Here is a 13,452-nt window from a genome sequence, read left to right as displayed (position 1 = left end):
GAAAATGCTGATTGAAAGTGTTGAGAATAAGGAAGAGGGCTCAGCTCACAGACACAGGGCAAGGAGCGTGCTTAGGGAGAGATCAGGAAGGATGTGTGCAAAGAAGAGAAACACGAAGCAACGTCGTGGTCCAGAGCACAGGGAGCTGGGTATAGCCCCTATTCTAGCATCTTTAAGTTGTCACCAAGTTTTCAACACTGCTGTGATGTACAACTTGTGGCACAGACCTTTTCTCATATTTTGGAGTATTTTGTTGGCTAGATTCCCAGAAGTGGGACTGCTGAATCAAAATGTAGGAGCACCCTGACCTACGACATATAACCAAAATGCTTTCCAAATGGATGGAATCAGTTTAGAATGACACCAGCAATGTATGAGCAAACCATTGCTTGTTATCTCTATATCTTTACCACTGAGTTAACATCTATTTCTTTAATTACTGTAAAGTTAATTTTCACCATATTTATTACTATTTGATGTCTTTGTATGTGATCTGTTTTCTGCTTTTATTCAATCACTGAGATTTTGTATTTTACTTTACTGTATGAGCCCTACTAAGATATTCATACTTTTTTCTTTATATTTGCTGTCACCATTTTTCGGTTTAGGTTTCTATGTAATATTGATCTATTTGACTGTGTTGGGTCTTAGTCGCGGCATGCAACATCTTTGTAGTGTCATATGGGATCTAGGCTTAGTAATTATTGCACTTGGGTTGCCCCGTCGCATGCAGGATCTTAGTTGCCTGATCAGGGATCGAACCAGCCTCCCTTGCATTGCAAGGCAAATTCTTAGCCACTAGACCACCAGAGAAGTCCTCTATGTTCTTGTTTAAGACAATGTTTGACACATAGAAGTTTTAAACTATTACCCAGTCATCTCCATTGATTATTTCCTTTTATTGCTTCTAAGTTGAGAAATACTTCTAGCCAGAGGTTTAACAAACAGTATTCTATTTTCATGGGAAAACACACTGATGCTGGGAAAGATTAAAGGCAAAAGGAGAAGAGATGGCAGAGGATGAGTGGTTAGGTAGCATCACAGACTCAATGACCGTGAATCTGAGCAAACTCTGGGAGATAAAGAAGCACAGGGAAGCCTGGCATGCTGCAGTCCATGGGATCACAAAGAGTTGGACATGCCTTAGTGACTGAACAACAATTCTATTTTTTGGTTTCCTTTACAAAATACATTTAACTCATAAATCCTCCTTGAACTTGGCTTTGACATGTGAAATGAAAATTCAGCTAGTCCCCCTGCCCCAAATTACCAGAGTTATCTGAACTTCTGCTTCTCTGCTGGGTTTTATTTCAAAGACAAATCCTGCTTAGGACCAACTCAGTCATCAGCTGGATCTAATTTCTAGTACTTATCTGAGTTGTGTCATATCACCTTAAGATAGACATTTCCTCTGACTTACCCAGGAATCTGCAATAACTGCTCTACTTACATATACAAAGAATGACAATATAGCACCAACAGCTTATGTAAAGTGTGGCAGCAGCTTCCTGTTAGTGGGGAATTGGCTACCAAGAGCCGACTTTACCTTTGAAGCCCACCAGATTGGTGGTAGTCTGCTGTGTGCTTTGGGTGGGTAAAGGACACTTTTGAGGTAGAGAGGGTTATTTCATCCAAAGGGCTGAAGTCACTGTTACCAGTGTCATAATTCTACGATCTTCTGGTTCTTCCACCTTTGTGGGGACCCTGGCTCCTACCTGTGACCTCAATATAGCCCCAATCCCTCTCAAGGCTGAGCCTGTTTAAGTGTGGTTTATTGCAAGAAAAAGTAACTTCTTGCTCCTCCATGTAGGCTGTCAACTAGCTAGCTAGGTTTTGAGAAAAGTGAGGGGGTGGTTAACTAGGGAAATCCTATGCCAAATGTTATCAAGCCTATTGAAGGATCACTTGGGAGCTTAGGAAGCATGCAGATTTCTGTGCCCAGTACCGGGTTTCACTGGCATGGGGCTGGAAAGTTTCCCTGATCTCATCTCTTTGCAGCTTTTTCAAGCCTTAAAAAACACCCACAGATGTTTACACACAGTTCTGAGCAGTTCTTCATTCTTTTTTCGTGAAATACTGATACCTGCTTGCCAGCACCTATGACAGTGTCCCAGGAAGAAGGCAGTTACACGTGCTTAGGCAGGACTCCAAAATAATTTCCAGCTTCGTTCTCTCCTTCCTCAGAGGTCAAAAGCTTAGTCGTTCATGATCTGTAAACTCAATCAGATTCCCCAGAAGACCGTCCTAGAACTCCAGGATTCCTGCTTAGAGTGAGGACCGGTCAGGTTCCTTCGGCACTATTCCGTCTTGTGGAGGCATCTGCAGTCCGGATTTCTGTCGGCGACAGGCCCTAGGGCAAGGATCCTGTCGTGCGTCGGATTCCTTTGGGCCATCTGTCCTACCTCGTCCCCGTCTCCAGGATAAGCCTCTCTCTCTCGCAGGTGGGGAGGCTGAGTTGGAGCCACATTCAGGGGAATTCAGGGGACTTTCCTATGCAATCCTCCGGATTCGCTCCCATTTCCCGTCTCTTCCCCGGCTTCCCTAACACCTTATCCTTCCCCTTTGCTCCCAGCAAAGTCTATGACCTCTTTCCTCTCCGCCTCAGTGGCCCCGCGTCTTTTCTTGCTACAAAACCAGGTGGTGGAGCAGGGGGTGTGAGTGAGGCTACACCCAGGATGCTCGTCCTGCAGTGGGGGCGCAGGGGGAATGGTTCGTCCTGCGGATCCCAACTCAACCAGCCCTCTCACCCCGAACCGATCCTTTCCCCCTGGTCCCTCCAGAAGCTGTCTGCTGCCGCCGGTGGCAGAGGGGGACCATCAACCCCAGTCACTCCTCCAAGGCTGCCCCCAGTGGGCGCGCTCTCCGGGCATCCTTACACCTCCCTTCGGCCTGCCATCCTCCTTACCTACCCGCAGTGCTCGGGGGTCCGCGGCGCTCCTGGCTGGCCTGAGAAGGGGCGGGGATGAAGCGAGCGGGAGGAGCGGAGAGCGCTGGAAGGAGGGGGCGGCGCGGCTACGTTGTGCCTCCCGCCGCCCGGGAGCGCCCGAGCCCGTGCGCGCGCGCACCTCACGGAGGCTCGGGCGGCGGGAGGCGGGCGGAGCTGAGGGCGGCGCGGGCGGAGGAGCAGCCGGCCCGGCGGGCGGAGCGATCGTCGGGCGGAGCGAGGGGTGGGAGGGAGCGCGCGAGCGGGCAGGCGGGCGAGTAGCGTCTCCACCAGCATCCGCGGCGGTCGCGTTTGCCCGAAACCCGTAGGCTGACCAACGTCCGGCGGACGGGCTTCGGAGCTCGCCTTGTGCTGGGGGCCAGCCTCAGCGAAGCTCGGGGCTTGCAGCGTGCTTTCCTGCCCGCTCGCGGCCACCCCGGCTCCGGCGGCCTCGGCGCGCGCCAAGGGCTGGAGGTGCGGGAGCCACTCTCCGCTGCTCGGTCCCTGCGCTGCTCAGCCCTGGTTGGGCGCCGCGCCGCGGCCCCGAGCGGCGTCCCCGATCCCCAGCTTCCCGCCGGCTGCTCCGAGCAACGGTGCGCCGGGGCTCCAAACTCGGGCTGCCGGGGCAAGTGTCTTCATGAACCCAGAGGATGTCCGGGAAGCATTACAAGGGTCCTGAAGTCAGTTGTTGCATCAAGTATTTCATATTTGGCTTCAATGTCATATTTTGGGTAAGTTGGAGCGCTTCTGGGATTTCAACTATTGTGGCTGATCGATTCGCGATGATTTCGCGCACGTTGCTCTCAGCCTTTACTTTTCGCAGCCCCTCGGGCGCTTGTCGGAGCTCGCAGAGGCGTTTGCCTTCCGCCCTTTCAGCCTGCGCGTTGGAGAAATAAACATTTAATCCTTTCTAGGAACGAGAAAAGGTAAAAAGAAAAACGGAGCCGGAAAGAGGGCACCCAGGCCTTGAGATTGCTTTTTAAGGGACGAATAATGTAGATGCAGATGAAAGAAAGGGTTCGGCAGTTGGAGAAATGAGCAACCACTCGAATGAGATTTGCTCCCGGTGGAGTATGGATGTTGGGCAGAGCGTGGTGTCATAATAGGGAAGGCTAATCGGGCAGAGTCGACCCTGAGGTCCACCTCTAACGGGGATCTGATTGGACGAGGGTTTGGCTCCGTGTTGCCGCGGCCAGTCTGTGCCATGCTCAGCGTGTATCTTCTTGCACCATCTCGGGCTTTGTGTAGGATGCAGATGCGGCGGTATATGGTTCTGTAATGTGCACGTAAATATCGCTTCCTGCACGCTCTTCTCTTCGTCTTCATCGGGAAAGCGCTCCTTTTGCATAACGGACTGACCAGTGGGTGTGCGGGGCGGAGGTGTTTATTTCTCTGTCTGTATTATTGTCAGGATAATAACAAGTCACCATCAACATATGTTTCAGTGTGTTCGCACCTCACGACCTGCTTTTCTGAGGAGTGACATATAGAGCGGGCCGTTTTGGGGGAAACCTTGGAGAGATGCAGAGGAGAAGGCGTATGAGACATGTTTTGTGGGGATACCGGGAGAGCAAATGCTTGAATGAAAGGTTCATCCATGCTCCGCTGGCACCACAATATGCTGGGCACCTATTGTAATTAGGCTGGGATGCCTACTCTTTTGTTTTGTTTGGATTCTCTTCTTTGATCTCACAAACATGTTCAGCAACCAGACAAAGAGTTCCCTAGGACAAGGGGAAACGTTGCTTCAAAGACCGTGTTCTTTTTCTTCTCCATCCCATCCCATTCCATCCTCTTCGTTATTGGGCACTCCCTTGGCCCCCACTATTCCCCCCATGGAAAGTAAAGATGGAGGCTGGTTGGGGTGGAGGGGGGGATGTTCTTCAAGTTGCTGTTTAGTGTGGATTCAGTGTGAGGTCAAGAATAATCCAGTGGTGGTGGTGGGATCAATGATAATCCACAGCAGTCTGAACATGGGGTGTATTTATTTTGATTCCCCTTTAGTTTTGGCCTTTGTTTGAATGTATACATTGATGAGAAGAGTTGTCAATACAGCTTTTTATATTGTTTTCTTCCCACCACGCATTTACTAGGCTATTTTATTTTTATTCTCTGGTTTCTCTAGGAGTGTCTTGCATTGCTCTTGCATGTTTTGCAAAAGGGAATGAGTGATTGGAGACCACTCTCTGTGTCAGCATGTCATCTGGCCTCAGGACTGATAATGGAGTGGCGACACATGAATAAATATCAGATCCAGTCATTCGCAAGCCACTTTTTGCCAGAGGTTGAACATGATTCCTGTTAGCAGTCACCCCCCTCCCCCCACATAGTCAAACACGGCTACAAATGTGGGAAGAAGAAATTATTTTCTTTCCTTGCTTCCTTTTTTTCAACCCTTATTGGACATATTTAAAAGTCACATTCCTGGGTGAGGCGTTTTGATTTTATCTGAACTTGAAACTTTCATGACTTTGAGAGTCAGGGACTACCGAATTGGGACTGGATCTTCTTGGGGTGGTGAGTTCAAGCCTCTTGATTTTACTTGAACACTTCCAAAAGCTGAACATTTCAGCTACCAGGCAACAAAAAGCACCCAGGGGCTTTCTCTGCAGTTTCATAGCAGGAGGTGGAAAAGAAATAAAGGGATTTGGGCCTGTTTCCCTGACAGTTTGGTGCAATTTTGTAGTGTGTACAGAGGCACATTTAGTGTTTTCTGTGGCTTAGGTTGTAGCAAAACCTCTGGAATTGTAGAGAGCTGCAAAGAATTGCAGAGTGCTTGCATGGAGAGTTCCAAAAGAAAGTCACATTGTGTCCGATTTTGAAGGTCTTCATCTCTTGGGAGGAGTTTTATGGGAAGCCTGAAAAGAGACACAGTGCTGTGGAACTAAAGCATCTGTCCCAGGCAGAACTGTTATGTAGATAACCTCTGTTACAAGGACCCTTCTCTGACTCTGCTGTCTGTCTACACACCTTGTCCGTCCTTACTGTGCCTAAAGCCTTCCACTCATATACCCCCTTATACTTTTGCAATCCTGCTGTCTGCTTCAAGGTTACCTCATAATTTATACCCCCTCATACTTTTGCTATCCTGCTGTCTGCTTCAAGGTTACCTCATAATTTGGGGAATTATTTGGGAATTATGGAATCTCTGAGTTTGCAGTACCCCGGTCTCTAGAGTGATGAGGGTAGCCATGATATTTGATGACAGTAATTTAGACTAAGATGTTAGTGACTGAAGAGCCGGGACTGGTGGCCTGCTTTAGTAAAGTTACACACCTCTGCTCTCTACAGTTGCCGTCTTAACCGTGACTGCTGGATTCAGCAGACTGCGGCGGCTCTTACACAGTTATGAAGAAGACATTGATTACAGAGAACATGGTTTCCTAATTTTCCACACCTCTAGAAAAAAAAATTAAAACATTGTAGACATTTTGAGATAAAGTTCTGGTAAAATAAAACTGAGAATTTGGTAGCCCTAGCACTAAGCGTTTGGTTGTCTTAGTAATGAGCAGTTTGACTTTTCACTACTCAGTTAACTGCCCCGGCCTCAGCTTTTTAACTGTTAAAATGAAGAGTTAGTGCTCACTCCGACAGCACATATAATAAAATTGGAACAGGACAGAGAAGGTTACAGAGAACGGCTCCTGCACAAGGATGACATGCAAATTCATGAAGCGCTCCATATATTTACAGCCACTATGGAGAACAGTATGGAGGTTCCTTAACAAACTAAAATAGAACAACCGTATGACCCAGCAATCCCATTCCTGGGCATATACCTTGAGAAAACCATAATTTGAAAAGATACATATGCTCCATGTCTCTTGCAGCATTATATCCAATAGTCAGGACATGGAAGCAACCTAAATGTCCATCAACAGAGGAATGGCTAAAGAAGATGTGGTACACATATGCAATGGAATATTATTACTCAGCCATAAAAAGGAATGAAATTGTACCATTTGCAAAGATGTGGATCGACACAGAGACTGTCAGAGAGAGTGAATAATTCAGAAAGGCAAAAACAGATATTGTATATTAATGCATATATGTGGAATCTAGAAAGATGGTATGCTGCTACTGCTGCTAAGTCGCTTCAGTCGTGTCCGACTCTGTGCGACCCCAGAGATGGCAGCCCACCAGGCTCCCCTGTCCCTGGGATTCTCCAGGCAAGAACACTGGAGTGGGTTGTCATTTCCTTCTCCAATGCATGAAAGTGAAAAGTGAAAGTGAAGTAGCTCAGTCATGTCCGACTCTTAGCGACCCCATAGACTGCAGCCCACCAGGCTCCTCCATCCATTGGATTTGCCAGGCAAGAGAACTGGAGTGGGGTGCCATTGCCTTCTCTGAGAAAGATGGTATAGATGAACTTATTTGCAAAGCAGAAATAGAGACACAGATGTAGAGAGAAAACATACGGATACCAAGGAGGGATAGATTGGGAGATTGGGATTGACATATGCACTACTATGTATAAAATAATAACCAATAAGAACCTACTGTATTGCACAGAGAGCTCTATTCATTGCTCTGTGGTGACCTGAATGGGAAGAAAATCCCCCCCAAAAGGGGATATATATATATAGATACAGCTGATTGTAAAGCAACTATACTCCAATTTAAAAAACAAAAAATGAAGAGTTAGTTAAGTTGTAAGTTTCTTTCTAGTTCTGAAAAAAAGAATGGGTCTTTTGAGCTCTAATATGCTGGGGAAGAAAAATATAAGAGATGGGCACTAAAATATAATGAAAATAGCATATATTGGGACACATTAAATTATAGACTTTCTCTCACTGAGATTTGTCTGAAATCAACTTTTATTAATTAATTTATTTTTCCCTCAAGGATTCTTTCATTTGAAAAAATCTTTCCCTAATTTCTTCTTGGCTTATTCACTTATTGGTATCATATGCATACTTTTGTGTCCCCACTGTGAATCTCAAATATAGTCTTGTGAGTCATTAAATATATTTTTTACTATTGGAGTTAGAGTTTCATGTGTAAAATCTGGATCCTTTTATATAATGCTTGTAATGGCATTCTGAGTAACAAAGTCAACATCTTGCACAGATTCCTTTCTCATTAGTTATCACAAGGTGGTGGGGGAATCTTATTCACCCTATTTTATATTGGAAGAACTCAAGCCAGAAGGGAATTGATGTTGTAGAGGGTGTCGCCATACTAGGGCATTTCTTGGAAAACCTGAGACTGCTCTGGGGTAGGGGAGGGAAGAGAAAGCTTCTTTTGGGTAATGAACCTCCACACCCCATCACCCAGCATGAATAGATATTTTGTTCTGGACCTTTTTAGGTTCTGACTTTAATACTTAAAAACCGTTACTAGGCAAGTAAATTGATATCAGTATTCTGGTTATCTATTGCTATCTAACACACAACCTCAAAACTTAGTGGCTTAAGATAAAACTTGATTATATCTGACAGTTCTGGGATTTGACCAGGCTCTGCTGGGCAGTTTGCACTTGGAACCGTCCATTTCAGTTGCAGTGAGATGGAGCTGGCTGGAGTTACCTGAAGGCTCGATGGGGTGGGATACCCAAGATGGAACACCCGCCATGACTGGGCTCTCACCATCTCAGTTGATGCCAGCTGAGAGCTCAGCCAGTGTTGTTGGCTAGAGCACCTCAATGTGTTTTCTTCCTTTCTCTAAGACTGGAAGAAGCAGCGTCCAGCCAGTGGACTACTCCTTGAACTGGTCCAGTGTCACTTTCATCTGTTCCTCTGATTAAAGCATGCATGCAGCCTGCTCAGTTTCGAGCGGGTGAAGAGACAAATTCCTCTTTTGTCGGGTGAGTGTCAAGGTTGTGTGGGTTCTGGCCATCTTTGGGAAATACAATCTTGAGCATTGTTTAGTCGCTGAGCTGTGTCTGACTGTTTTGTGACCCCATGGACTGTAGTCTGTCAGGGTCCACTGTCCATGGGATTTCCCAGGCAAGAATAGTGGAGTGGTTTGCCATTTCCTTCTCTAGGGAGTCTTCCTGACCCAGGGATCGAGCTTGCATGTCCCTCATTAGCTGGCGAATTCTTTACCACTGAGCCATTTTTGTTTCTAAAGGAAAGGTAACATTACCCAATGGGCTTCACTGGTGGCTCAGATGGTAAAGAATCTGTCTGCTATGCAGGAGACCTAAGTTCGATCCCTGGGTTGGGAAGATCCCTGTTGGAGGGCATGGCAACCCACTCCAGTATTCTTGTCAGGAGAAGCCCCATGGACAGAGGAGCCTGGCAGACTACAGTCCATGAGGTCGCAAAGAATCGGTCACGACTGAGCGACTAAGCACAACATCATCCAGTAGAGTTGTATGTAGATTTGAGGATGCAATCGGATAAGATATTACCGAGCACACTGTCTCAATATTTAACAAATGGTGGATATGGTCTGTGTCATTGTCTCCAGATTTCATACTGTTTCCATCCTGGCTATAGAACTTCTAGAATACCTTAGCCTGGAAGTTTGTCATTACTACTAGGTAATGATGCTCCTCTTGATATATACCAAGGAGATGAGGTGAATAGATTCAACAGATTTATTCTTCACTTATTTGAAAGGAGCATTGTGGATCAGTGGAAGCCTTAAATGACTTAGGAGAGCCAAGTCATTTTTCTTCTCTTTGCTGTACAAAGATTAGAAAGCCATGGATCCTTGAGGCCAAATTTCTCCTTGATGTGCTTGCAAATATTACATTGTATCTTTAAGTGTAGGTTTACCCAGGTTTGATGGCAGAATGTTGCATCTAATTTGTTTCCACAGGGCTTCAATTCCGAGAGAAGAGAGATTTAGAGAACCTTGTGGGGGGCATCAAGTTGGAAGCCTTATCTTATGATTCACTGTAAATTGTAAGATGTTCTGGAATGATGATACATCAGCAGTTTATAAGTCATAATTTTTGTTTTAATTTGCTAGACATCTGTTAGCTTCGATGGCAACCATATGGGAGTCTAAATTGCCTTTTGAATTACAGGGAGATGGTAGGAAGAAAGCTAAATATGGTTATGAAAGTGTCAAATGGGAAAAGTATAAGAAGGGTGTGCAGACTTCAGTGGGGGAAGTAATTGACTACTGACTTGCTTGGTCTGGCCTCTCACTCTTGGGTCAGTGAGAAGGCACCAAGGCATTCTTGCTTGATGATATGCCTGGAAGGTTGAAATGAAGCCAAGGGGAAGAGTTGGAAAACCAACTGATGTCTCACCCAACATAAAATTGCCAAGGTGAGCTCATTTAGATGGATCCCTCTGTCTTAATACATCCACAGTAGTAGTTAGTCCCTGGCCAAACGTGAAAGCAACCTGTATTTTAACAGAGCTTTATAATTATGGTGTCTTTCTTCTAAACATTTCAAAGCATGATACAAGCACATTATGACATGTTTGTGACAGATGTAGAAATTGAAGAATAGAGATGTGGAGTGACTTTTGAGGTGATGAACACATCAGGTTCCACTTTTAAAGTGTTAAGTCTCTAGCAATAACTATAGCCCTAGCTTCTTACTTTAAACTTATTTTAGAAGATGCTTGTTACTGTAAAATAAAACATCAAGTAAGTCATTTACATCTGTTCATAATTGAAAAGTGATAAGGTTTTTGCATATGCCTCAATTAACACCACCCACAAGCACAGAAAAGTTAGGATGAAAATGTTGTTAAAGAGTATGATAAAATAATAAACTATTGTGTAGTCTATTGATAATGCATAAATGAAAAATAGAATATTAAAGACAGTGTTCCTGAGTCACATGCTTCTTTCCATATGTAATGCTGATGACTATCTTAAAATGGTACCTTCAGACTTCCGAATCATCATCCTTCATTAGACTATAAAGGCTTCAATTGCAGGGACTCTCAGTTATTTTCATAAGTGCAGTGTCTAGCATATTGTCTGAAACACAGTAGGTGTTTAATAAATGTTTGTTGAGTGAATGAATTACGAAATCATTGGAGAGTACATAGATTTCCTCTCCTCTCACTTACTATTCAGGGAGGCATTTTCCCTGTAACATCTGGCCAACCCTCCTTAGGATGGATTTCTTTGGGACCACTTTAATCATTTGAGAGTTTCATCTTTCCTGCAAACTAGATGGAATCATTCCCCCTGGAGTGTCCATTTTCCTAATTTACTGTTGTTAAATTTTTATTTTGAAACAGTCTCACACCTGCAGAGAAATTGCAAGTGGTACTATCTGTTTTTGTCCTGAATCATTTGAGAAAAAGTTGCCGGCAAATGGCTATCAAACATACCAGTACTTCAGTGTATATTTCCTGAAACTAGGATGTTCTCCAAGATAATCACAGTGCAGTTATCAAAGCTAGGAATTTACCACTGATACATTACCACCATCTAAATCTTAGACTTCATTCAAGTTTCTCAGTTATTCCAATCTTGTCTTCTAAAGCAGAAGAATTCAGTTCAGAAGACACATTGTATTTAGTTGGGTCTTTTAGTCTTTTTCAGTCTTTCACTGGTCAGATTTTTGACACTTTTGAAGATTTTAAACTAGCTATTTTGTACAATGTCCCTTAATTGGGGTTGGCCTGCCATTTTCTCATTGTTAGATTCAGGCTGTCCATCTCTGGCAGGATAATTACCGAGTTCCTCTCATTGCATCCATCAAGGGGCACTGATTTCTGTTTCTGTTTGTTCCATTACTGATGATGGTCACTTGACTGAAGTGTTGCCTGCCATTTCTCCATCATAAAGTGACTTTTTTTCCCTTTTGGTGGCAAGTTATTGTGAAATTATGTAAATAGCCCATTCCTCATCAAAATTTCAATTAATTAATTAATTATCAGTGAGAACTTTTGGTCTCTTTGTCTCCAGTATGTTTTAATTAAACTGTTACTCTCATTACTTACTTTAATGTTCCCATTGGTCCCAGCTTGGCAGTCAGTGTCTTTATGCCCTTTAACTCCCATCATTCTTTGAACACATCTTTGCTTTCTTTCAGAACAAGATCTTCCAAGCTCATTTTGTAATTTACTAGTGTCGTGTTTTGTATCAGTTATTTCTCCAAGGAGCCCTAGTCCTTTGCCTAGAGAATGATATGTAGAAACCAATATCTGGTGGCTAAGTATGCTCATTGCTTCGAGGCTGTCAGCACCTCTGGGCCCTTTTAATGGACAGGACTGTGGAATATGTGTGTATATACATATGCACACGTAACACAGGTTTACATCTGTGTTTCTATATCTAGCTATATATTTTCAAAACCATGCGTTCACGCTGGTATCTCAAATCCCTATCTGACACCACAGGGCTTACTTTAGTTGTTTTCTTTTCCATATTTATAACTACCTCTTTGACAGTGAGAATCCTGGCTCCCATCGTTCTTAACATACTCATTTGATTAAATCTCCCCTTCTGTAGCCAGTCTTCCACTGCTGCCCATGACCCTTACCTGGTTACTCTCCTTACCTGTTGGTGCTCCAACCTGCATCCCACTGTGAACACTTTTCTCTGACACCTGGCTCTGGTCTTTGACATCTCTCTCCATACCCGTTCCTGCACAAAGGCCTATCTTCCTTTGTCCCATCTCATGGTTTTAAGACTGAATTTTTCAGGAAGGAGAAGGGGAAGGGCCTGGGTTACTCTTGTGTGATATAAGACTTATCTGCCTCTGCATAGACCTTCATTATTTAAAAATTTCTAAACCCTCTGCTTTCCATCTTTAGAGGCTCTTAGGTTTTTCATGTGTTCTTCATATACTATTTCCGGATTGCTCTTTGCCTTGATTATTGTACTCTGCCTGTGGTCCTATTAATGCAGCAACCAGAATGGAACACATTTTTTTCAGATGCTGTTCCTACCATTCAGAGAATGGTGGATTGTTATTCTCAAAGTCCCCCTTAAGTTCTAGGTTAGGAGGTAGAGCCTGGATTCATCTTTGAGTAAGCTACTTTTACACATTATTGCCTCAGTTGCTCATCTAAAGTAAGTAAAGTGTCAGTTGCTCAGTCGTGTCTTGACTTTTGTGACCCCATGGACTGTAGCCCACCAGGCTCCTCTGTCCACGGGATTCTCCAGGCAAGAATACTGGAGTGGGTTGCCATTTCCTTCTCCAGAGGATCTTCCTGACCCAGGGATCAAACCCTGGCCTTCCACATTGCTCATCTAAAATACAGCGAAAATAATTCCAATAGCTTACAGAGTTGTTATCCAGTATTAAATGACATCATACACATCAAAGTGTTAGCTGCTTAGTCGTGTCCGACTCTTTGCGACCCCATAGCCTGTAGCCCGCCAGGCTCCTCTGTCCATGGGATTCTCTAGGCAAGAATACTGCAGTGGGTTGCCATTTCCTTCTCCATACAAGTGAAAGTGCTTTCTAAAAGGTCATTCTCTCGGTACAAACAGTAGTTATTAACGCAGGCTAAACTGCACATGCTTTTCCTGGCAGCCAGAGAACATTGTTGGCTCAAGTTGAATTTCTAGTGGAATGAAACCTTCATCTCTTTTTCAAGTGAACTTCTTTTAAACCCATCTCCCTAGGCTAAGTGCTAATCAAAAGCCCTAACCCT

General features: G+C 44.4%; 1 protein-coding gene and 1 non-coding gene across 2 annotated transcripts in view; both read left to right on the top strand.

Moving 5' to 3' along the window:
- Positions 1 to 3,233: 3,233 nt before the first annotated feature.
- Positions 3,234 to 13,452, top strand: part of TSPAN5 (tetraspanin 5) — a 179,603-nt gene continuing 169,384 nt past the window's right edge. Inside the window, exon 1 of the mRNA XM_055587761.1 lies at positions 3,234 to 3,654. Coding sequence (XP_055443736.1) covers positions 3,574 to 3,654 — 81 coding nt within the window. The 5' untranslated portion in view covers positions 3,234 to 3,573. The remainder of the gene's footprint in view (positions 3,655 to 13,452) is intronic.
- On the top strand, positions 6,502 to 6,612 carry LOC129658252 (U6 spliceosomal RNA). The gene has a single exon (XR_008717345.1). It is a non-coding gene; the product is annotated as a U6 spliceosomal RNA (small nuclear RNA).

Source organism: Bubalus kerabau, chromosome 7, assembly GCF_029407905.1.
Source record: "Bubalus kerabau isolate K-KA32 ecotype Philippines breed swamp buffalo chromosome 7, PCC_UOA_SB_1v2, whole genome shotgun sequence".
Lineage (NCBI taxonomy): Eukaryota > Metazoa > Chordata > Mammalia > Artiodactyla > Bovidae > Bubalus > Bubalus kerabau.
Note: the sequence above shows the minus strand (reverse complement) of the source record. Positions and strands in the feature narration are given on the sequence as shown.